General features: G+C 51.7%; 1 protein-coding gene across 2 annotated transcripts in view; it reads left to right on the forward strand.

Annotated features, from left to right (window-relative positions):
• The window catches only part of cabin1 (calcineurin binding protein 1), a 34,005-nt gene extending 14,248 nt beyond the window's left edge, over nucleotides 1–19,757 (forward strand). The window contains exons 28-38 of one of the 2 annotated variants that reach the window (XM_076025623.1): nucleotides 2,244–2,309; nucleotides 4,157–4,357; nucleotides 4,589–4,971; nucleotides 6,160–6,273; nucleotides 11,463–11,626; nucleotides 11,711–11,807; nucleotides 12,732–13,433; nucleotides 15,335–15,409; nucleotides 15,994–16,255; nucleotides 16,795–17,261; nucleotides 18,350–19,757. In XM_076025623.1, coding sequence (XP_075881738.1) covers nucleotides 2,244–2,309; nucleotides 4,157–4,357; nucleotides 4,589–4,971; nucleotides 6,160–6,273; nucleotides 11,463–11,626; nucleotides 11,711–11,807; nucleotides 12,732–13,433; nucleotides 15,335–15,409; nucleotides 15,994–16,255; nucleotides 16,795–17,261; nucleotides 18,350–18,547 — 2,729 coding nt within the window. In that variant the 3' untranslated portion in view covers nucleotides 18,548–19,757. The remainder of the gene's footprint in view (nucleotides 1–2,243; nucleotides 2,310–4,156; nucleotides 4,358–4,588; nucleotides 4,972–6,159; nucleotides 6,274–11,462; nucleotides 11,627–11,710; nucleotides 11,808–12,731; nucleotides 13,434–15,334; nucleotides 15,410–15,993; nucleotides 16,256–16,794; nucleotides 17,262–18,349) is intronic. The other variant, XM_076025624.1, reaches the window with a different exon arrangement.
• The last annotated feature ends 2,372 nt before the right edge of the window (nucleotides 19,758–22,129 follow it).

The following is a 22,129-nucleotide window of genomic DNA, read 5'->3' on the forward strand; positions in this document are numbered from 1 at the left end:
TCCTGGCATTACGATGCCTCCTCCGTCTACCAGACTGCTGCCATAATGGAAAGAAAGTCAAGACGCAAGACGCATTAGTCACCAACACCTGAGTACCATTTGTATTTTTCATAGCCTATCTAAAATATTGGCATATATACTGTTAGTCTATGCCTATCTATATATAAGATTTGGGGAGCCATATTTATATTTCAGGCTTTTCAGAGAGGAAAGTTTCACTCAGAAGCCAGAAACACTTTGACAGACAGAAGCTGCGCCTGGTTCTGGTTCTGGTTTTGGCTTGCGGTGTTTGCGTCTGTCAAACTGCGCGCGGACACAAGCACAAACTCTTTCTGGATCTGCCGCTGTTTGAATGAGGCATATTTGCATAGAAGGGGGTGTGTCATTTTTCGCGTAATGACTCATTTAAATACATTCAAATGAGTCTGTGCCTCATTTTGCGCTGATTTTCACGTTTGCGTCCCCTCTGTGGATCGGAATCACAGTTTTTGGCGCTGTTTACACAGAGTTTCTGCCGCAAAAGCCGCGCAATTGCTTTGTGGATCTACCCCTCAGTGGGTTGTTTGCATAGTTTAGTCATTATTGCCTCTGCACCGTTGTGTTGCATTTGGTCTTTTGCATCTAAAACCTGCTGCCTTGCTGACCTGTGAACTCGGCAGTCGAGTCACCGAAGCGGGGAGGTGGGGGGCGGGGGCGGGGCTGCAGGTGGCCTGTTAACAGCTGAAGAAGCAGCGTAATATGACCTGCAATGTATTGTAGCGCAACTAAAGCAGCTTGTGTTAAAGTTTACACACTGATACAAAAATCTGTGTATTTTCTGTTTCTCCTCAGTGTGTGTGTGTGTGTGTGTGTGTGTGTGTGTGTGTGTGTGTGTGTGTGTGTGTGTGTGTGTGTGTGTGTGTGTGTGTGTTGCAGCCATGTTGCCCATGTCTCTGGTTGTGGTCGCTGCCCTCTCCAGGCCCCTCCCCCCCCTCACCTGCCTGCTTCCTCCTTGCCTGCCTGCTTTCTCGACCACCTGCTTTGCCTCTGGGTCTGATGCATGCGGTTCTAACCGGGTGGACGCTGCCCGCCGCGCTCTCAGCTGTCTGTCTGTCTGTCTGTCTGTCTGGGCGCACGGCGGCCACGCCACGCTGGGTCTGCGCGTGGAGAGTGACTCCTCCTCCTCCTCCTCCTCCTGCTCCTCCTGCTCCTCCTCTTCCTTCTCGACGCTTCACGTCAGCTGCCAAAGTTTCCCACTGATTGGATTCAGTTTCTCTTTTATCGCCAATTAGTGTAAAACCGGTGGGCTGGAAATAATGTGGGAGAGTCCCGACATCCTAGCGAGCGAGCGTGTGTGTGTGTGCGTGTGTGTGTGTGTGTGTTTGTGTGCGTGTGTGTGTTCGGTCGTTGTTGCAAAATCTAGCCCCAGCTGGTGGTAAGTTGAGGCCAAGACACCTTGGTTTCCTGTGATTGGCTGGCTACAGTAAGTCCCTCCCCCTCAATCAATGGCACAGGATCTGAAAAAGTTAAAACTTAAATTACACTTCAAATCATTTTCTTAACGAGTCTTAATTACACTGATGTTTGTGGAAATTATTTTTATTCTAATTATTATTTTCGCCTCAAGTTGAGCGGCGACATAAAATCCAGTGACATTTCTCCATTCAAAGGCCCTCTGTGGAAGACGCGCTGCCATCCAGTGGTGAGAAAACAGACTGCAAAAAGTCTCAGTGCCACTGCCTGTTCCATGATGGCCCACTAGATGGCGCGTCTTCCTCCTAGCAGGCAACAACCAGGCAGAACTCCCTTCTGTTACTTCCTGTGTTTGACCTGAAAATGAACATTTGCACTTTTGTAAATTTACTTTCCACCAGAAGAATCTTTACTGGTCTCACTGGAACCAGTAAGAATTATTCAAAGGTTTGTTTTTTTTTAATTTCCTTGTTCCCATTGGTTTCCTCTGAGCTGGCGTGCAGACTGAACTCTCTGAACTCTTGGCCAACTCCACTGGCCACTGAAATGTCAGCTATTTTAATCAGGTTGGACACTTTTCCAGGGCTCCAGCAAAAAAAATCTGAAAGTCTGTGTGTCCAAGCCTACAGTAAATCCACATCTTCTCTCTCTCTCTCTCTCTCTCTCTCTCTCTCGCTCTCTCCCTCTCCCTCCCTCTCTCTCTCCACGTTAATATCACTCTCTTGATGCTTTGAGGAGGCCTGTGCTGTGAACACACTTTGTTAAAACCGCCTCCCCGTTATCTCCAACAGCCTCGTCAGACTTTGACCATGATTACTGCCGGCCCAGGTCGTCAGCGTGGCTGGCTGCCCTCAATGGTACTGCCCTCCTCTCCTCTCCAGACCTCCAGACCTCCAACCCTCCAAACCGCCTGCCGCTGCTTCTGCCTTCCTCCTCTAACCAGACCAGACCCCCCTCCTCCTTCCCCCGCTCCCCCCGCCCACTCACTCACACACTCACTCTCTGATCAGGGCGTGTTTCTACCGGTCCGGCCCGGCCTGGCCCGGCTCGGCTCAGTACGGGCGTGTTTCCCTTGGTGCGGGCGGAGTTAGCAGAGCCAGACGGAACCCAAAGTCAACCTCAACGTAATGCCCTCAGTAGCTGCGCTTCCGTGACAGTCTTTTTCAAAATAAAAGCCATATTTCTTACAATTACGAGAAAGTACAAATTGCCATTTGCAGAGATTTTATGAGAATTACGTTTGCCAGAATGCTTGTGATATTTTCTCTTTGAGACTCTTTGATTTGTAAAAGAAAAAATAGCCCGTCTACTCCTCCGTCCAATCATAATGAGCCATTTTCACTGGTCAGTGAACTGGTCACGTGGCGTTCGCTGACGTGTCAATGCGTAGAACTTTTGCGATACAGCGCCCCTCCCCCATATGGATCCGTGTGAAAAACCACCTCATGAGGGCGCCAAAACCTTTCAGCCATATTTGAGAAGTTGAGCCGTTTTCCATCACCAGGTTTTATTGTGATATTTGAGCTTTGTGCAATTCTAGTAGGTCATGGAAACGCAGCTACTCTCCCTGTAAAAGGTAGGCGGTGAAATGATCACTTAAAGTACACAATCATTCGTTATTGGACAAGAAACAAAACACACAACTCGAGTCCCCACAAAGCAGGAAACTGCACCGGCTTCATTCCGCCCTAGCGTGCATAGAATGGCTCCCATGAGCCAAAATGAGAGCCAGCGAAGCCAAAACGCAAGCAGGAGACGGAGTTAGAGTCGGTGGCTGACAGCTTTGCCGGCCGTCGAGCTCCCTTTAAATTCAGCCTTCGGCCACCGAGCAGCGAAACGTCAGCGGGGCAACACTTTCACAAGCCTTTGGGTTTTCAGTACCTTCAGAAATGTGATTCTGCAAGTGAGACATTTAAAAAAAAATTTAACAAACACATTCTGGTCCTTGCTGGCCCTGTTTCCAAGCAGCCGAGCTGAGCCGAGCCGAGCCGAGCCATGCTAGCAGAACCGCGGGCCCTGGTCTCTCCACTTGAACTGCGGCTCTCCTCCAGAGTCCTCCCGTGTCCTTCCTGCTCTCACTGTGTGTTACCGTCCTCCTGCCAAGGTTCCTCTCTGCCCCCCCTACCCCTCCCCCTCCCCCTCCCTCTCTGATCTGCTGAGGCTGCACAATCTGGCAATTAAAAGGAATGCTGGCAATTTTTGATTTTGAGACGCTTCCAGAAAAAAAGAAAGAAAAAAGCCTTAAAAAGCCTCTCTGTCTTTGCTTGGTGGGCTGGTGTATCACTGGGGGGTGCACTAACCAGGATTTATGACCCACTTTTCTAAAGTTCCATCATTGTGTTGTTCTAAAACAGAATGTTTGGGCAGAGCGTGTGAGTCGCCCACACACAGCATGCTGTCCAAGTGTGCTGCTGCCTTCTTGTTTTTCACTTTGGTTATTATTATGATTATGATTATTATGGAACACCTGACATTTGCACAATGTAATGATGATCTGCTTCTCCCAGGCAGTGCAAGTTCCTATTGTCAAGTCTCAAGTGTGTGTGTGTGTGTGTGTGTGTGTGTGTGTGTGTGTGTGTGTGTGTGTGTGTGTGTGTGTGTGTGTGTGTGTGTGTGTGTGTGTGTCCAGCCAGCCAGCCAGCCAACCTGTGCTCACTGCTGTCTATCTGTCCGTCTGTGTGTGTGTGTGTGTGATGTTGGGCAGAGCGCAGCCAGGACAGCGAGGTGGTGGTGATGCTCTCTGACTCCAACTCCACCCAGGATGCCTTCACTGACCCCGCCAGCTCGCAGGACAGCAGCCACAGGCCCGCCTCCTCCGGGAAGGTGGCCACCGCCGCCGCCTCCTCCTCTTCCTCGGAGAGCACCAGCCCGCTGAAGGAGGGCCAGGCTGCCTCCGAGGACACAGGTAACGACCTCTGGTCAAGGTCGGCGGAGGCCTGCTGGGCTGAACTGGAATGTTATTGGACTGTGGGAGGAAGCTGGAGAACCTGGAGAGTTTCTGTTTTGTTGTTCATTTTCTTTGATGTCTAAAGTCTGGGTCTGGTCTGGGTTGATGCTCTCTGGTCTTGATAAGGTCTGGTCTGGGTTGATGCTGTCTTGACTACAACACCACTGAACTCCTCCTCCTCCTCCTCAGCGTTGCACGGAGAGCCCTCCATCCTCCTGGTGGACGAGCGGCTCATCCAGGAGGTGGTGGAGTCGGTGGTGGTGACGCTGCCCGAGCTCCCTCCCCCGAAGCCCTCGGCCGAGGCCCCGCCCGCCCAGGCCACGCCCCCGAAGCCCAGCGCGGCTCTCTCGGCCCCTCAGACCCCCTTGGCTGCCGAGGGCCGGCGGAAGCCCGAGCCCCCCGCCGAGCTGCCAGAGGTCCCAGCGGTGCTGCCGGCGGAGCGCGGCGACCAGCGGCGCACCCTGGTGGACATGTGCGTGCGCGCCCTCTTCCTGTGCCTGGGCCGCTTCCCGCAGCACTACAAGAGCCTGTACCGCCTGGCCTACTTCTACACCAACAGCAGGAGCCATCAGGTCAGTTCCACCTCCCGCCACCAGGGGGCGCCGTCACAGAGAAACCCTGCTCTTTACACCTTGTTTCCCACAATGCCTGTCTGTGGTATTGTGACCAACCACAGGGTGTTGCCACGGTTACTGCCATGGAGAAGCAAAAAGTCAGCGTCTGCTGCCTCGTTCAGGTTTCTCTCACCCAGTGGCCGCCGTAAAGGACACGCACACGCACACCTTCGTATGTCCCCTCACTTCCAGTAGGGACCAATCAGGCGGCAGTTGGTGCGATAGGGGGACGCTGCAGTGTTCAGTACGGCGGCCAGTGGTTTGGAACTGGAGCTGGTTTATAAGCACCGTCAATGAGCCTCCATACGTACACAAATATTCAATGCATATCTGTGTGCAAACATCAGACTGATGCTCTTCCATTGCAGTGGCTGAAGTCCATCTCTTGATTCCCACCGTCAGGACAGACGCTGCCGCCGCCTGGTTTTCCTTCTTTCTTCCAGTTAAATTCCACTCTTTTGTTTTGATCTGCGTCGTGCGCCGCCAAGCCGCGCTGCCATTGGCCGCTCGCTGTGTTGCCTGTAACGTGGGCAGCATGTGCGTGCATGCGTGTGTGTGTGGGAGCGAGGGAGAGAGGGAGAGGGAGCGAGCGAGCGAGCACACTGCGCTCTCAGCCAGTTTGGCTGAAGCCGCCGGAGCGCGTTGGGCTTCAGCGCGGCGGCGCCTCCTTCTGTCCTGCTGCTGGTCGGTGCAGCTCTGTGAGGGTGAAGTTGCCTTGTTCATCCTTTGGGCCTGTGTGTGTGTGTGTGTGTGTGTGTGTGTGTGTGTGTGTGTGTGTGTGTGTGTGTGTGTGTGTGTGTGTGTGTGTGTGTGTGTGTGGTCAGCGGTTGCCTCGCCTCACTCTCTGGACTCTCTGTGTGTCTCCTCTCTTGTTCTTGTTCTTCTTCTTCTCTTCTTCTTCGTCCCTCCAGCAGGAGGCCCCATCATCATCATCATTATCCACTCTACTGCCTTCCCGCTCTTTTTTTTTTCCTTCTTTTTTTTTTTCCCCGCGCGCTGGTTTCTCAGGAGCGGACGTGAAGTTGCATGGTGTCCTGAAAGCCCTCTGCCTCTGGCTGGCCAGTTTGAACTGGTCTGGCTGTCCACGGCTGCTGAAGAGGGTTTTCCTCTCTCACCCTCGCTCTCTCCCCCTCTCTCTCTCTGCAGAACCTCCAGTGGGCCCGAGACGTGTTGCTAGGAAGCAGTGTCCCATGGCAACAGCTCAAGCACATGCCGGCACAAGGACTTTTCTGCGAGAGGAACAAGACCAACCTGTTCAACGTAAGTCGGCGGCGGTTTAACGTCTCACCCCCCCTCCTCCTCCTCAGACCCCCCCCCCCCACCTCCCCACGCACCCCCCAAACGCCAGGCCGCTGTCGTGTCTCTGCGTTTGGGTCGCACCTGAGGACTGTTTGGACCGGTTCTCCTCTCAGGTGCTAATGAAGGACTACCCTCAGCTGCTGGTTCTGTCGGTTCAGTTAAAGCTCAGCGGACGTTGTTCCTCCACTGGGCTGGGAGCAGTTGAATGGGGGGTGAATGTGGTGTTATGATTATTTAACATTATATTGGAATTCATCAACTACAAGTTCACTTTCAACGTGGAATTTGGTTATTTGACTTTGTTTGTGTTCATGGCTTCTCGCTTCTGTTCATAACCCATTGACAACATTGATCATTTTCTCAATGAAAAAATCTCTCCTGTGTTTCCAGTGCTGCATATGATAAGGAAATATAATATTAGAAATATAAAGGACATTTAAATCTAAAAACAATATTAATGTGTCCAAAATATGACATGGCACTTCAGTTCAGTTCTTATTATTATCATTATTGATGATGATGATGATAATAATGACAAATATCCCAGCTGTCGTGGGACTCGTCGTTCGGACGCTTGATGGTGCGATTCTGACCAATCTGGCGCCGGCTGTGGAGTGGTAAAGGGGGAGGGGCTTGCGAGTTACTACAGCTCTTGATTTGTGATGCGGTCGCGTCCAGCTGACAGTGAGGAAGGCCAGGCCGCTCCTCCTCCTCTTCTTCTTCTTCTTCTTCTTCTTCTTCTTCCTCTTCTTCTTCTTCTTCTTCTTCTTCCTCTTCTTGCTCTTCTTCTTCCTCTTCTTCCTCTTTTTCCTCTTCTTGCTCTTCTTCTTCCTCTTCTTCCTTTTCTTCTTCTTCGTGTGTGCTGGGAGTTGGAGTGGACTCAGCGGCGGCTCCCGCAGGTCAGTGGCAGTGAATCACCGAGGTGTGTCATCACGCTGCCGACTAATCAGCCGTCTGCTGTGAAGAAGCAGTTCCGTCCCCTCTGTTCAGCAGCTGCTGAAACTGGTGCCCCCTAGTGGGAGAGAGTGGAACGACGCTCTTGATTTGGGTCTCGGGTGTCTCTCATCATGTCGTCATCATCTCACTTCCCAGAGTCACTGCTCTTCTGTGATTGGCCGGAGCAGTAACCCCCTCATTCGTTTGATTTTGAAGAGCAGAAGTTTGAAAAACTTTCAAGCGTCCCTGTGTTGTTTGCATTTTTTCATTTTCGTTTTGTTTTGTTTTGTCCTTGGACCCAGTGGAGCAGCTTTCTCACCAGTAGTCGTCCGAAAACCCTGTCCAGGTGTCCAGTAAGCGGCACGGTGGTTAACCCTCTGTTTGCAGCCCGCTGTTGCTGCTGTGTTGGACCTTGCACGCTTTTAAAGGAGCAAAGTGGTCTGAGAGGGGCTTAGCTAATGCCTGGTTCGGGGTTGTGGTGTTGCTGGTTGGTTTGGAGGTGTCAGTGCCCTTTATGACATCAGAGAGGGCTGGTCTCTTGAAGTGTTTCGTGATGCTGGAGCCTCCGGCGAGGTAGCAGGTGATCTGGGTTTTACTCCTCCAGGCGCTGACGAAGCTCCGGCTCTGCGGCGCAGCGATGGGGGCGGGGCCTGAGCCCGGCTCCCGGCGGGGCCCCTGGCGGAGCTCCGTCTGGAGGCCCAGCTGTCGCAGCTTTACTGTCCGCCCCAAACAAACACTTCCTGTCCGTGCGGCTGCTCCGGTCCCTCCACCTGCTAGAGGTGTTTTTAAGAAGCAGAACAAAGTCGCACAGATCCCCCCCCCCTCCTCCCTTTGTGGGCGTGGCCTCCATCTAGGCGCTCTGGCTCCGCCCACAGTCCAGTGACGTGTGTGTGCGTGTGTGCAAATTGTCAGTCATGTTGTTTGTGGTGGCCATTCTTCTGGTTTGAGTCTCAGTTTTGGTTGGTTTTCCAAAAATGTGCTGATAAAAGTCTCATGAAATAGACTTCATTGAAACTGGACTAGTTCATCTCCACCTCCCTCATCATCATCATCATCATCTCCTCTCAGCAGAGACACGACACCACTTCCTGTTTTGGTTGAGGCTCGTTCTCTGACTGAAGGCTGCGAGATGACACGGATGGTTTTGTGCTGCTCGTTGATCAAGATTTGGGTTGTTCAGTGTCCTGCTGCTGCTACTGCTGCTGCTGCTGCTTGGACCTTTTTGCTCCTTTAAATTTGGGTGCTGTGCCGTTTATTACTGAGTGTTGTTGTTGCTGCTGCTGCTGTTCACTGAGGCACGGTGTTTCCTACACACACACACACACACTCTCGCTGCAGCTCCTTCCTTCCTGCTCTCCAACTTCTCACTCGTGCAAAGCTGCTGCTGCGTAACGTCGTCACTTTGCTGCGAGGTGAGACTCGTCGTGTGTGTGTGTGTGTGTGTGTGTGTGAGGTCTGTGTTGGGTGACTCACACTGTGTGTGTGTGTGTGTGTGTGTGTGTGTGTGTGTGTGTGTGTGTGTGTGTGTGTGTGTGTGTGTGTGTGTTTTCAGCCGTGCAGGGGGAGGAGGAGGAGCTCCTCTAGTAGGAGGCGGGTCGGTGGAGGTTGATGTTTTGGTTTCTGCGAGTCGTGAGTGTGTGTAAGCGAGTTTGTGAGTTAGTGTGTTTCTGTGTGGGTGTGTGTGTGTGTGTGTTTTCACCGAGCTCCGGAGGTCCAAACCAGAGAGGTTCTGTTTGTTCAGCGTGTTTACGGCGTGGAGGTCTGAGGCAGGAAGGAAGGAAGAAGGTGAGGAAATGCTTGGTGTGTGTGTGTGTGTATGTGTGAGTGTGTGTGTGCATGCGCGTTTACGACTGCGGTTGCGCTCGGCAGCCCCCCCCCCGCCTCTCTCCGTGCCACCGAGTTCACGACGTCTCACTTTGCACTGCTGCTCTTCTTCTTCTACTTCCTGTTGCTGAATCTTGGCAGCTCCGACCCCCCCCGACCCCCCCCGACCCCCCACCCACCTCCTCCTGACCCCCCCCCCCCCCCGCTTTCATCCCCAACCCCTCCCTCTCCCTCTCTCCCTCTGTCTCTCCACACACTCACTGCTCTCTCTGTGTGTGGGCGGGGACCAAACGGGCGGGAGTTCCTCTGCCGGCCTGTGATTGGCTGCAGGCCCCCCTGAAGCGGGTAGGGGAGGGGCTGCAGCTCCAGGGTCAGCTGGGTGCCGACACGGAGCGCGTGGGCGGTTTTGTTTTGAGACGGCAGAGCGAGCTTAGGCCCCGCCCCCTCCTCCTGCCTCACTCTCTCTCCCCTCCTGCTCCTCCCTCGCCCGCCTGCTGCTGCTGCTGCTGCTGCTGCTGCTGGCGGTGGCGGCGGTCGGAGCCGAGATGGGGGAGTCGGCGGCGGTCGGGGGATGGTGAGTGGAGCCGCTTCTCACCTGGACGCTGTGTCGTGTCGTGTCGTGTCGTGTCGTGTTGTTTTTCTCCTGACTGTGTAGAGCAGCGAGGCGGCGCTGAAGAAGAAGAAGAAGAAGAAGAAGAAGAGGAAGAAGAAGAGCAAGAAGAAGAAGAAGAAGAAGAAGAAGAAGAAGAAGTTCTTTGCCTTTTTTCTTTCACACAATAGACGGTTGGTTCTCAGTGCTGAGAAAGTCAAGTGAGCTGATTGGACGACGTGACTTGCTTTGGAAGCTGGGATCCTCCCACTACCGAATTCAGGAAGTGCCTCCTGGAGAACTGGCTGCTGCTGCTCCTCCTGCAACTGGCTGGCATTGACTTTATGGGTTTTAATTTCTTCCGTCCAGATTGTAGATGCTGGTCTTTTTTTTATTTATTTATTTTACCCTCCCTCGTATCAAAAAAAAAAGATGCTTAAAATCATTGCGGTTAAATTCTTACAAATCTGCTTTAGCTGTTGTGCTGCAGTATAATCTGTGTAAAGCTCCTCTCTGCCTAAACAGCTTTGACATGGATGGATGAAAGATTGATGGATGGATGATAGATGGATGATGAATGATTGATGGATGTTGGATGATAAATGGATGGATGGATGGATGGATGGATGGATGGATGGATGATGAATGGATGGATGATGGATGGATGATGAATGATTGATGGATGTTGATGATGGATGGATGGATGGATGATAAACAGACGGATGAATAATAGATGGATGGATGGATGGATGATGGATGAAGCTTCTCTGAGAAACATATTCCACCATGAGACATGATGATCTGATTGGCCAGAGACTTGACCCTGCCCACCCTCTGATGATCATTGATAGCGACGATGGGAGTGACTGAGTGATGTCATCATCACTGCGTTTCAGCCACTGAACCGTGAACCTTCACTTCCTGCTGTGGAAGCAACTCTGGTGTTATGAAGCAAAACAACATCACCACCGCCAAACCAGGAAGTAGCTGCTGTTGCTGCTGCTGCTGCCGAGCATCCGGGTCCAAAACCAAAACACAGCTGCACACCAGGGATGTTGAGGTTTCACTGCTGAGCAGATGGCCGCTGCACTGACCTTCCAAACCAGCTGGGGGCGCTGCAGGGTGTTCTCTGCTGTGCCTCAGGCTGTGTGTGTGTGTGTGTGTGTGTGTGTGTGTGTGTGTGTGTGTGTGTGTGTGTGTGTGTGTGTGTGTGTGTGTGTGTGTGTGCTCTTTGAAAATCTGGATTTTTAATTACTGGTGGTGGTGATGTTGAGGAGGAGGAGGAGGAGGATGATGATGGTGATCACATCATCTTCATCATATCCATCATGTCTCAGGAGTCTCGTCTTCCGAATTCCACGAGCCACTCCTGATCACCTTCATTGTTCCATCGACCGTCAGCTGCCGTGGTTAGCTGAGGATGCTAACGTTGCTAACGGTGGAGGTGGTGTCTCCTGCAGAAGATGGAGCTGCTCCAAACCAACCTGAGCAGATGTTTGTTTCACAAACCGAGAGGAACCTTCTCACACGGCCGTGTGGTCAAAGAGCCCACAGAGAGCAGTTTGAGGGTTAGGGTTCCCTGATAGGTTACCTGACCAATCAGGCCCGCCGCAGGCCTCCTATTGGTCGAGAGGAGATTTCCAGAGGAACCTCCCACACTTCGCGGCCACTTCTGATCTACTTCCTGTTGACGAAGCGATAGCCGCGGTGTGTTTTGTGCAGTTGTGCCGTCCCGCTGAGCGCCACTCTCCTCCTCTTCCTCTCCCTCTTCCCCTCCACTCCCACCTCCTCCGCTCCGCAGGGCATCTGGAGAATTCCGGTGGATGAGATCGACCGTCCGGGAAGCTTCGCCTCTCATATGAACCGATCCATCGTCCTCCTGCTGGAGGTGCTGTCTCAGCTCAAGGACCACGACACGCTGCTCAAAGTCTCTTTCATGCTGCAGCGAACACCCGACCAGGGAAAGTAAGCAAGCTCCGCCTCCTCCGTCACCTCCTGTCACCTCCTCCTCGTCCCCCTGCTCCTCACACCTTCTCCTCTCCTACACAGGAAGTATTTACGGGATGTCGATCGCCAGGTTCTGGCCAAGAGAGCGTTTTTCCTCACCGTGAAAGTCCTGGAGGACAATCTGAACAGTCTGACTGGGGTGAGGAGGTGGACACACACACACACACACACACTCACACACACACCCTCTGGTACATTTAGATCCCACTGTGACCCCACCCTGGTAGAGCTTCAGCAGAGCTGCTGCTTTCTTGTGTCCTTGAGGTCAAAGGTCACGTGACCGTGTGAGGAAAACCACAATGAAGCTGTGATAAATCACCACACACACATACACACACACACACACACACACATACACACACACACACACACACACACACACACACACACAGGCTATGTCTCAATTCAGGGTCTGCATCCTTGAAAGGAAGCATCCTCCCAAGGACCCGGCCCAGAAGGACCAACCTAAACCCCGCCTCCCCGGTAACCACACGGGACGGTCTAGCCTTGGGCGTATTTCCTGGTTGCGTCACCGCCGTTCCCTGCTGCTGGCCAAACCCGGAAGTGACGTTTTCATAGCATCAAGTTAACCATTGGTTCGCCATCTAATGATGGCGTTGGATGTTCAAAACGTTCAAAATGTTGTAAAAACCCTGCGTTAAAAACTGAATATTTGATATGAAATTTCAATACTTAAATTTATACGAAGTGTCTTTGCCAGTAGATGGCACTAATTTCAGCTGACTTCCCAGGATGCTTTGCGTGCTGCTGCAAAGCATCCTGGGATACAGAAGGAGGTGAAGGATAGTAGCGGTGCAGCCTTGGAATGGGCGAACAGTAGGATGCATTCCCAGTACGCATTTGGAGCGTCCTTCGGACTTTTGGGAATTGGGAGGAGCCTTCCCGCAGTGCCATGACGCAACTTCCTTTCAAATGCAGCCTTCCAAGGATGCAGAGCCTGAATTGAGACACAGCCACACACACACACACACACACACACACACACACACACACACACACACACTTGCAGAGGTTGTCCTGACTGCTCCTTCTTCTCTCTCAGGTGTCTGAGCAGCCTCTGAAAGCGCCGGCGCCCCCTATGGGGGAGATGACCACTGCAGACCCGTCGGGCCGGCCCGGCCCGGACGACAGCAAGCATGCGGCGCCTAAGAAGCCCGGCCTCGGCGAGGCGGCCCCGCCCCCCCTGGTGCAGCTGGCCTCGCCGGCGCCCCCTGCGGACAGAGCGGCCAAGGTGGCACCGGAGGGCTCCTGCGGGAAGACGGAGGCGGATGCCGCCAGGTCGGAGGAGGAGCCCATGGAGGTGGAGGGCAGCGGCTGGAGGAGGCCCCCCGCAGAGCTCCACCGCACGGAGGTGGCCCCTCCCCCGCCGAACGGCGCCGACCAATCGCAGCACAGGACGGCGGGTGACGGTGGGCGGGCGCCGGAGCTGTCGCTGGAGGAGCTGAGCATCAGCTCCAGGCAGCAGCAGCAGCAGCAGCAGCAGCAACTCTACGCCTCCACAGTCAAGGTCACCGGTCAAGGTCACCTGGTCACCGCCGCCGCCGTCGCCACTGGAAGCGACCAGGCGGCGTTGGCGGCGGCGCGGAGGCCCGGCAGGAAGCGAAAGATGCTGGAGGACGTGGAGTCGGGCAAGACGCTGCTGCTGGACGCCTACCGAGTGTGGCAGCAGGGTCAGAAGGTCATGACCTACGACCTGGGCCGCATCGAGAAGATCATGTCGGAGACGTACATGCTCATCAAGCAGGTGATGCCGCTAACTGACCTGTCACTCAGGGGTGGGGAGAGGTGGGAGGGGCGGGGCTTAAGGCAGAGTTGCGCTGATGCTGCTCTGGTAGCATGACGACGGGATTCTGGTGGCTCCTCAGGGTGGGCGGGTCCTCCAGCAATGGGAAGCAGCTGTTAAACTGCTGTTGCCGCTATAAATACACACAAAAATGTACAACAATCAGCTCAGCTCAGTTCAGCTCAGTTACATTCAATTCAGCTCAGCTCAGCTCAGCTACATTCAATTCAGTTCAGCTCAGTTCAGTTCAGCTCAGTTACATTCAATTCAATTCAGCTCAGCTCAGCTCAGCTCAGTTACATTCAATTCAGTTCAGCTCAGTTCAGTTCAATCAGCTCAATTACATTCAGTTCAGTTCAGCTCAGCTCAGCTCAGCTCAGCTCAGCTCAGTTCAGTTCAGTTCAGCTCAGCTCAGTTCAGCTCAGTTACATTCAATTCAATTCAGTTCAGCTCAGCTCAGCTCAGCTCAGCTCAGCTCAGCTCAGTTCAGACTGAAGCCGTCAGCAGCAGGTGGCTGGAGGTGGTTTTCTCTCCTGCAGCTGAAGGTAGCTCAACCTCTGAGTTGCTCTTCAGGCTTCGGCCTCCTGTGTCCTCTCGTGGCTCTGTGGCTCAGTTTTGTGGCCAGGGTTTATTCTGGTGGAGGAAGAGGAAAACTTGTTGCTTTTGAACTGGTGCCACAGCGAGAGTGAGGACTTCCTCCTCCTCCTACTCCTCTTTTAGATAAATGCAGCTATTATGGAGCCGCCGCTATTAATAGACGGCGGGGAAAAAAAAGTTTGCCAGAGAACAAAGCGACAACTTGTGCTGCTGCTTCCTTTTGTCGAAGCAGCCGATGGAGCTGCCGGAGAAGCAGAGAACATTGGAAAAATTCCATCTCCAGTTGATGATTATCATTGTTGCCCCCTCAAATCCCCCCTCCCCCTGGTCCTGCGTGGTATTGGCCGGTGTGTGTAGCTGGAGTGGGCGGAGCCGGAGAGAAGAAGAAGAGGACAAACCAGTTCCAGGTTGTCAGTTATTGTTGCTGAATATTCAGACACACCTGTGGGAACCTGCAGCCGCCGCCGCTCACACACTCACTTCCTGTATCTCCTGGTTTGGACGCTTGCCAGGGCCGCTTGCCCACCTGCGCCCCCTGCAGGACAATGGCTTTGCGTCCATTTGCCAGCTCAGCAGCAGTGGTTTATTATTTATTAATTTTATTTAGTTATTTCCGAGGGCGGCGAGGAGAGTGGCAGAGTGATCCGTGAGGGCGACGCCCACACGGCAGCAGCTCAGCCTCTCTGCTGCTGCTGCTGGAGGAAGAGCTGAGCTCAGCTGTTTGTTGAGATCATCCTCATTTCCCAACAACTGACAGTTGGAAATGGCTTCATTTCCAAGGAGCACTTTTTCAAATTGAATGTTTTTTTTGCACCTCCTGCTGCTTTGAAAGCCTCCTGAGGAGAATCTGCTGTTGAACGGTGCAGTCAGGGCTCCCTCTGCTGGACAAACTGCACTCCTGGATCCCCTCCGACACATTTAGGTTTTCGTACCGGCAAACAGGAAACACTTAAAAGGTTTTTGTCGTCAGTAGTTTGGAAACTCCTTTCATGCATTACCTTTATCTTTCCAACTTTTTCCACTGCAGACACTGAAGACATGAAATATATGAGCAAGATATATGGAATTATGCAGCAAAGAAATGAAATGCTATTAATGAAAGGAGGCTCACTCACTCTCTCTCTCTCTCTCTCTCTCTCTCTCTCTCTCTCTCTCTCTCTCTCTCTTTCTCTCACTTTCTCTCTCCCTCTCTCTCTCTCTCTCCCTCCCTTCTCTCTCTCTCTCTCTCTCTCTCTCTCTCTCTCTCTCTCTCTCTGCTGTCCCAGGTGGACGAGGACGTGGCTCTGGACCAGGCCGTCAAGTTCTGTCAGATCCAGCTGGCCACCTCGGCCCAGAGACAGGTACACCACCTTCATCCACTTCCTGTGTGTCGTTGTGCGTTGGCTCCGCCCACAATGGATGTCAGCGCGACAACCAGCTGCGTCCCTGATCTCGCTGCAGTGTGCTTGTTTGTTTCTTTGATTGGCTAAGCGGCCCCTTCAGAGACGTTTCTTTCCACAGTTTGGTCCAATTTAATCTTAACTTGGTTTATTCTTTATTCTGCTCGGCGCCGCTGCTTCTAACTGGCCTCCTCTGTGTTTCCATGGCAACCACCGCACTCACTGTTTGTTTGTGCAGCTTCCTGTGTTTGTGAGTCCTCACAAGGACCTGCGGTGGCCCTGCCAACTGAGTTCTGGTTCCCAGTCTGGATTCACTGTCTGTGCAGTCCCAGTCTGTGCATTCCCAGTCTAGATTCCCAGTCTAGATTCCCAGTCTGTGTGTTCCCAGTCTGTGCATTCCCAGTCTAGATTCCCAGTCTGTGCATTCCCCGTCTGTGGATTCACAGTCTAGATTCCCAGTCTGTAGATTCCCAGTCTGTGCATTCCCAGTCTGGTTCCCAGTACGCTCCTCCTTCAGCTTCTCCTCCTCTTGCCTCCTCCACCAGTCTGCGGCCGACACGCCCACCACTCCCAAACTGGCCAAGGATCAGCGGGACTTGTTCTTCCCGTCCTCGGTGACCTCGCTGAGCCACGCCCCCGCCGCCGCCACTGTCCACCCGCCTCCAGCCAATGACAGCTCGCCGCTCGCCAAGCTGTCCAGACCTGCCGCTGCCGCCTCCTCAGGCTTCCACGAGCAGCCGGCGCCCCGTCGGGTCGCCATCCCCATCAGCGCCGCCCCAGTGGCCGTGCCCTTCCTCCCTCAACCAGGTACCACTTCCTGTCCACCACTTCAGTCAGTGTGCAGCAGGGGGCGCCAGTGGCCTTGTGGTGTCAGGCTCTGGGGCTCCTCCATGCATGCGTCGTAAGAGCTGGATACCAGACTGGCAACATGGTGGTGCAGAGGTTTTACTCCAGTGGCTACTTGAGGTACTGCAGCCAAAAGCATTTTTCCCGTAGAGTTCATAGCAAATGTGAGATGGGAGGAGTTATTCACCACATCATCCACCGGATGGCAGCAGAGAGCGTTTGTGACTCTCCCGCTGGTCAGGTGGAAGCTTCCTTCCCTCCTCGCCGCTGCTTTGTCTGGTTTCCCTCGGTGTCCTTGTGTGTTTTACATCACGGTGTCGTCACAGACGCACAAACGCTTCTGAGCATTGGGTAAAAAAAAAAAAATCCTACACGCTCTTAAACTTTTCTGAAGACTAAACAGTCGTCCCACAGAGCTTGTGAATGAGCTGATGACATCACTCAGGACCAGCCAGTAGCTTCTTCTCACTCCGCCTGCCTTCTCTCCTGTCTTGTTGCAGTGCCGGAGGAGGGGGAGGGGCTTCCGTACCGCCTGCAGGAGTCGCACCTCCGGCAGCAGGTGAAGGTGGCCGCCGTGTCTCCGGCACAGGCAGCAGCAGCAGCAGCAGCAGCAGCAGCAGCATCAGTGGCGGCGGCCGACTGGTTCCTGGAGGAGGCGGCGGTGGTGGCGGCGGCCACGTGTAGCAGCAGTGCAGCCACAGCAGCAGCACTTGCAGCAGCTACAGCTGCTGCTGCGGCTCACGGCTCCTCAGACCAGCCGCTTTGCCCCCCCGCTGGCGGCAGCGGCGACGCCTCCAAGCTTCCAGACGCCCACCGCATCCGCTCCAGGATCCCAGCCAACATGCCAAAGCTCTTCATCCCCTCGACCGTCACCAAGTTCCCTCCAGAGATCACGGTGACGCCGCCCACGCCCACCCTGCTCTCACCCAAAGGAAGCATCTCAGAGGAGACCAAGCAGCGGCTCAAGGTGCACAGCATCATCCACCATCACTGCATCACAATAATATATATCTATATATACATATATACATATACATATATATGTATTTATACATATATATGTATAAAGGGTTTGTCATTATTATTATTATTATTATTATTATTATTATTATTATTACTATTATTATTATTATTATTATCGTTATTATGTAACAATTAAACAACAATTCTTAGTGTTTTTCCACTGGGCTGAAGTAGTTCTAACACAGGGGTGCAAACTGTCCGACTGGGGGGGCAGCGGAGCAGTAGCAGATGGATGGAGTGTTGTGTTGAGGAAACAATCTATCCTGGGATATCATGGAGAAAACATGTTGTTTAATGTCAAGGGAAAATGAAGCAAAGCAAAGTTGCAACCAAGTCAGTGTCTTTGAAGCCCCACTAGGGTGTTGAGCTCTTAGAACCTCCTAGAACCACCCAGAACCTCCTAGAACCACGTACAACCATGCAGAACCACTTAGAACCACCCAGAACCATCCAGAGCCATGCAGAACCACCAGGGTGTTCAGCTCTTTATTGAAATGACTCTGAAAACACTGCAAACATGGAGGAAATACAGCTGACTATTAATATAAATCTCTTTAGGTTCAGCTTAAGGGCCGGATTAAAAAGCTTCATGGACCACATATGGTCCCTGGGCCATAGTTTGCCCAGTCAGCGCTAAACCCACTGACGGTGTTTCCGCAGCAACAGGTTGAGCGGTGGAGGAGACCTTCAGACAGAGCTGCTCCTCTCCAACACAGACCTCAACAGAGTCACAGTGAATCAGCCCAGTCAGGCTGCCTGCAAATGTAATGATGTAATATTCAGAAGAAAATCAATGAAATAAAAATCAAACTGTCATTTCCTTTTTGACATAAATGAACCACACTAGCAGGTCAGCAGTAGCTTACAACACTTTTCTTTAAATATAAAAGCAAGGAACCGTAAGGAGGAAGAAAGAAAACTGTGTCCGTCCTCGGCCCAGTCTCATGCAAACTCCTCCCACGACGTTAAGAAAGCTCCACGGCCGCTTGAATGTGGTCTCACCGCTGCCCCCTGCTGTCTCCCGCTGTGCAGAACGTCATCCTGTCCTCTCAGTCTGCAGCCACGGTGAAGAAAGACACGCTGAGCCAGCCGGCCCTGGAGGTGCAGGAGACGTCCAGCCAGGAGTCGTCGCTGGAGAGCGAGACGGACGAGGAGGAGGACGAGGAGGAGGAGGAGGAGGTGGGAGAGGAAGAGGAGGACGAGGAGGAGGAGGAGTACATGGACGTCTGAGTGGAGGAGGAGCTGCTTCTTCTTCCTCTTCTTCTCCTGTGACGGGAGGAAGCATATTTGTCACCTGCACATCAGCAGAAAGTGGATCATCGTCCTCCTCCGTCTCCCCGGAGATCTGGGATCGTCTGCTCTGGCCTGGCCAGGCTGCGTTCGCCACCTGTAGCAGATTGGAAATGTTTACACTGAACTCTGTTTCAACTTCCTGTTTTTGTTATTCGGTGTCTTTCTTTCTGTATTATAATATTTTGTCCTGAATATTTTTTTATTGTTATTTTTGTCATCCATCAGTGATTTAAAAAGACAAAAGATGCAGACAAAGTGATGAATCAACGTCACATTCATTTTTTTCTTCAAGGTGAAACACTAGCGAAAGATTTAAAGGAGCAGTGTGCAACATTTAATGGCTCCTTCCCCATGAAATGAAACATCTTTCTCCCCCCCAGTGGCTCATGTACGCTTTGTGACCACTAGATGGGGTTAAATATTCCTCACTGGCTCTTTATGAACTGTGTGTGTGTGAACGACCCTAAAAGTTCCTGGAAACTCAAATCTGAGATGATGGGAAGATGTTTGAAACTGAGTTCAAGTTGAAAAAGATTTCATCAAGTCAATAAATGATTGTTTGCCTTTGAACGACGTCTGCACTTTTGTTCTTGAATCACTGCTGCTTGACTTCCTGTCACCAGGAGGGACTTCCTGTCACCAGCACTGATCACAACTAAGAGATGGTTTCTTGCTTGTACATATCGTAACCTCATAATTTGAGAATCATTCTGCATGTTTGACTTGAAGCAAAAAGAAAAACTGATTTTTTTTTTTTCTCTCTAAACTAATTTGAAAGTTGGACAGATGGAAACTTTCTGGACTGCTGAATGTTTTTTTTATTACCGATTGTTTTCTATCAACAGAAAGATATTTACTGATTTTTGAAAGCTGTCAAAAACTAATTTTTTAAAGAGAACATCAGTTGTAATTATTCACCCTTGATACAAAAAACTTTTCTGGATTTAAATTTTTGTTGTTTTCTTTGCTTGGTCCGTCATTTTCTATTGTTCTGCCAGGTGTCACAGTTTGGGATTTTTTTGGGGGGAGGGCGGGGGGGCTGACACAGTGCCCCCTACTGGATGGGAAACTCGTCAGCATTACTTTCTGTTCTGAATGCTTTGTTGATGTTGAACAAAAAAATATATATATATTTGTGAAACACAAACAGATTCTCTGCATGATTCTTTCCTTGACGTGAGTGGTGAGACTCCGCCCCCTGCAGCTGGGAGCCGCTGGCTGAATTTCTGGCAACACAATTTTTATATTCAGGTCTTAATAGAATATAAACTGTCTGTCAAACACTTCTCTACAGATTGTGACCCTCAAAGGATGGGAAAGTTGCTGGATCACAAAAAAATGAAAGAAGTCAAATGAGCCCAATCTCACTGGTGAACTGAGTCAAACGAACCGGCTCACTTAAATAAAAAAAAGAACTGCAATTCTCATCAGTAGTAAAATTAGCTGGAAAATGAAATGTGGATTGAATGTGAAGTTGCCAGGCTGGGGAAGGCAGAGTGTTGGTGGTGGTGGTACTGGTACTGGTGGTGGTGGTGGTGGACAGGTGATTGTAAAGTAAACTTCCCTTCAGGGATTAATTCAGTATTCTGAACTGGAATGAACTGATGGCGGTAGTGGTGGTGGCAGAGGAGGAGGTGATGGTGGTGGTGGTGGGAGGCTGCAGGGCCTTGGACCACCCGGCCGGCCTCTGGTGACTGGCTGGCTGACTGACTGGCTGGCTGGCTGCCTGGCTGACTGGCTGGCTGCTGACTCAAAGGCCTGTGGGGTGTGAAGTCTCCGACAGCAGGGAAGTCATTAGTCTTCATTAGCAACTTCCAGCAGCTTCTGATCAAGTGCTGTGAAGTCGTCATTTGCTCCCTTTGCCGCCGCTCCGTTTGTTTTCTTATGTCGTGGCCAAATGTTGTGGCGGGACGCAGGCAGACGCTGTTAAGGCGCCCCCCCCCCTCCTCCTCCAAGCCGGGTCGACGTTTAAAGAAAAAACTCTTTGCCAAAACTTCTTTTGTTGCGTTTACGAGCTGAAGCTGTTTCAACTTTCAGTCCGACTCAATCAAACTTGAGTTCAGGTTCAGAGGATCAGCTCTTTTTTTTTCAGTGGTATTTTCAAGCAAATCAGCTTCACAAGATGCAAAAGCAGGCTGTCAAGTGGCTGCTTGGCTCTGGGGAAACTCAGCAGTGCTTCTCAGCTGCTGGAGTCTCAGCACCTTCATCTTCTTCCTCATCATGAAGTTGACACTCCAATGTATTTCACAAATAGAGGAACACCAGCCCACCTTCTATCATGTCTAGTAGATTCATTATTGAAATGATTGAATTCTTCTTCTCTACAAATAACATTTTTTAAAATTCCTGTTTCAGAAACTGGCCAGCGAGCCACCAGTTGAGAAACGCTCTGCTCAGGGATTCAAACAGCAGCCACGTGTTTTTCTTTTTCACCACGGCGACGTCCCAGCAGAAGTCACCTGACCCGCGGACCTGCTCCGGGGCCATGTGACCTGCGGCCTCTGGGTTGCTGGATCCGAAGCGATGCAGAGGACGAGGTGGCATCGACTGGCTGGCCGCTGCAAAGTGGCCAATTAGAGCATCAAAAGGAGCTGCTGCATGGCTAATGTGGGCGGGGAGGTGTGAGCTTTCTCGTCGGGGCCCAGCGGGGGCCCTTTATTGGACGGCAGCGGGGCCGTCTGATCCCGGCCCGCCTGTATATTGGCAGCTGTTTACTGCTGAGTGCAGCGGAGAGACGTGTGCACTCAAAGCAAATGGCCTGACACCTCGCGTATGTGTGTGTGTGTGTGTGTGTGTGTCTTACAGTCGCCAGTCCGAGCTGCTGAACTTCAGCTGTTTTGTTTTCTTTTAGAATCTTGGAGCCCACTTGCAGGTTTCTGTCTCATTTAAATTCCAGATTATTTGGAAGATCCTCCCTTTTGTTTTGTCCACATTATTTTTAAACTAGATGGATGGATGGATGGGTGGGTGGATGGATAGATAGAAAGAAAGATATATATAGATATATATAGATATATAGATAGATAGATGTACTCTATGGCAAACTCTTTGACTAGTGGACTAGTTGCAACCAAACCAGTGTCTTTGAAGCCCCACCAGGGTGTTCAGCTCTTTATTGAAATGACTCTTACGACACTGCAGGCATGGAGGAGATGCAAATTTTTGATGACTGACTGACTGTTAATATAAATTTCTTCAGGTTCGGTCGGCCGGATTGAAAAGCTTAACGGGCCGCATATGGTCCCCGGGCCATAGTTTGCCAATGTCTTCACTAAAGAGTTGAGGTTTGTTTTTGCCACATGTGACATCACATCTTAAAGGTCCGATTAGAGCGTAAAGTTTGATTATCTGTCCAGCACTACATTTATCATTAGCCCTGTGTTTGCAGCCTGTGCCCGGGAGGAGAACTCTTTGTGACGTCACAGAGGAGTCATTTTCCAGAACTGTGTGTTTTATCACACACACACACACACACACACACACCAGACTTTTCTGACCATCAGACCAACGTCTGACTCA

The sequence above is a fragment of the Nelusetta ayraudi genome, unplaced genomic scaffold (assembly GCF_046127955.1).
Source record: "Nelusetta ayraudi isolate G7.1 ecotype Tasmania unplaced genomic scaffold, CSIRO-AGI_Nayr_v1 ptg000018l, whole genome shotgun sequence".
In the NCBI taxonomy this organism is placed as follows: domain Eukaryota; kingdom Metazoa; phylum Chordata; class Actinopteri; order Tetraodontiformes; family Monacanthidae; genus Nelusetta; species Nelusetta ayraudi.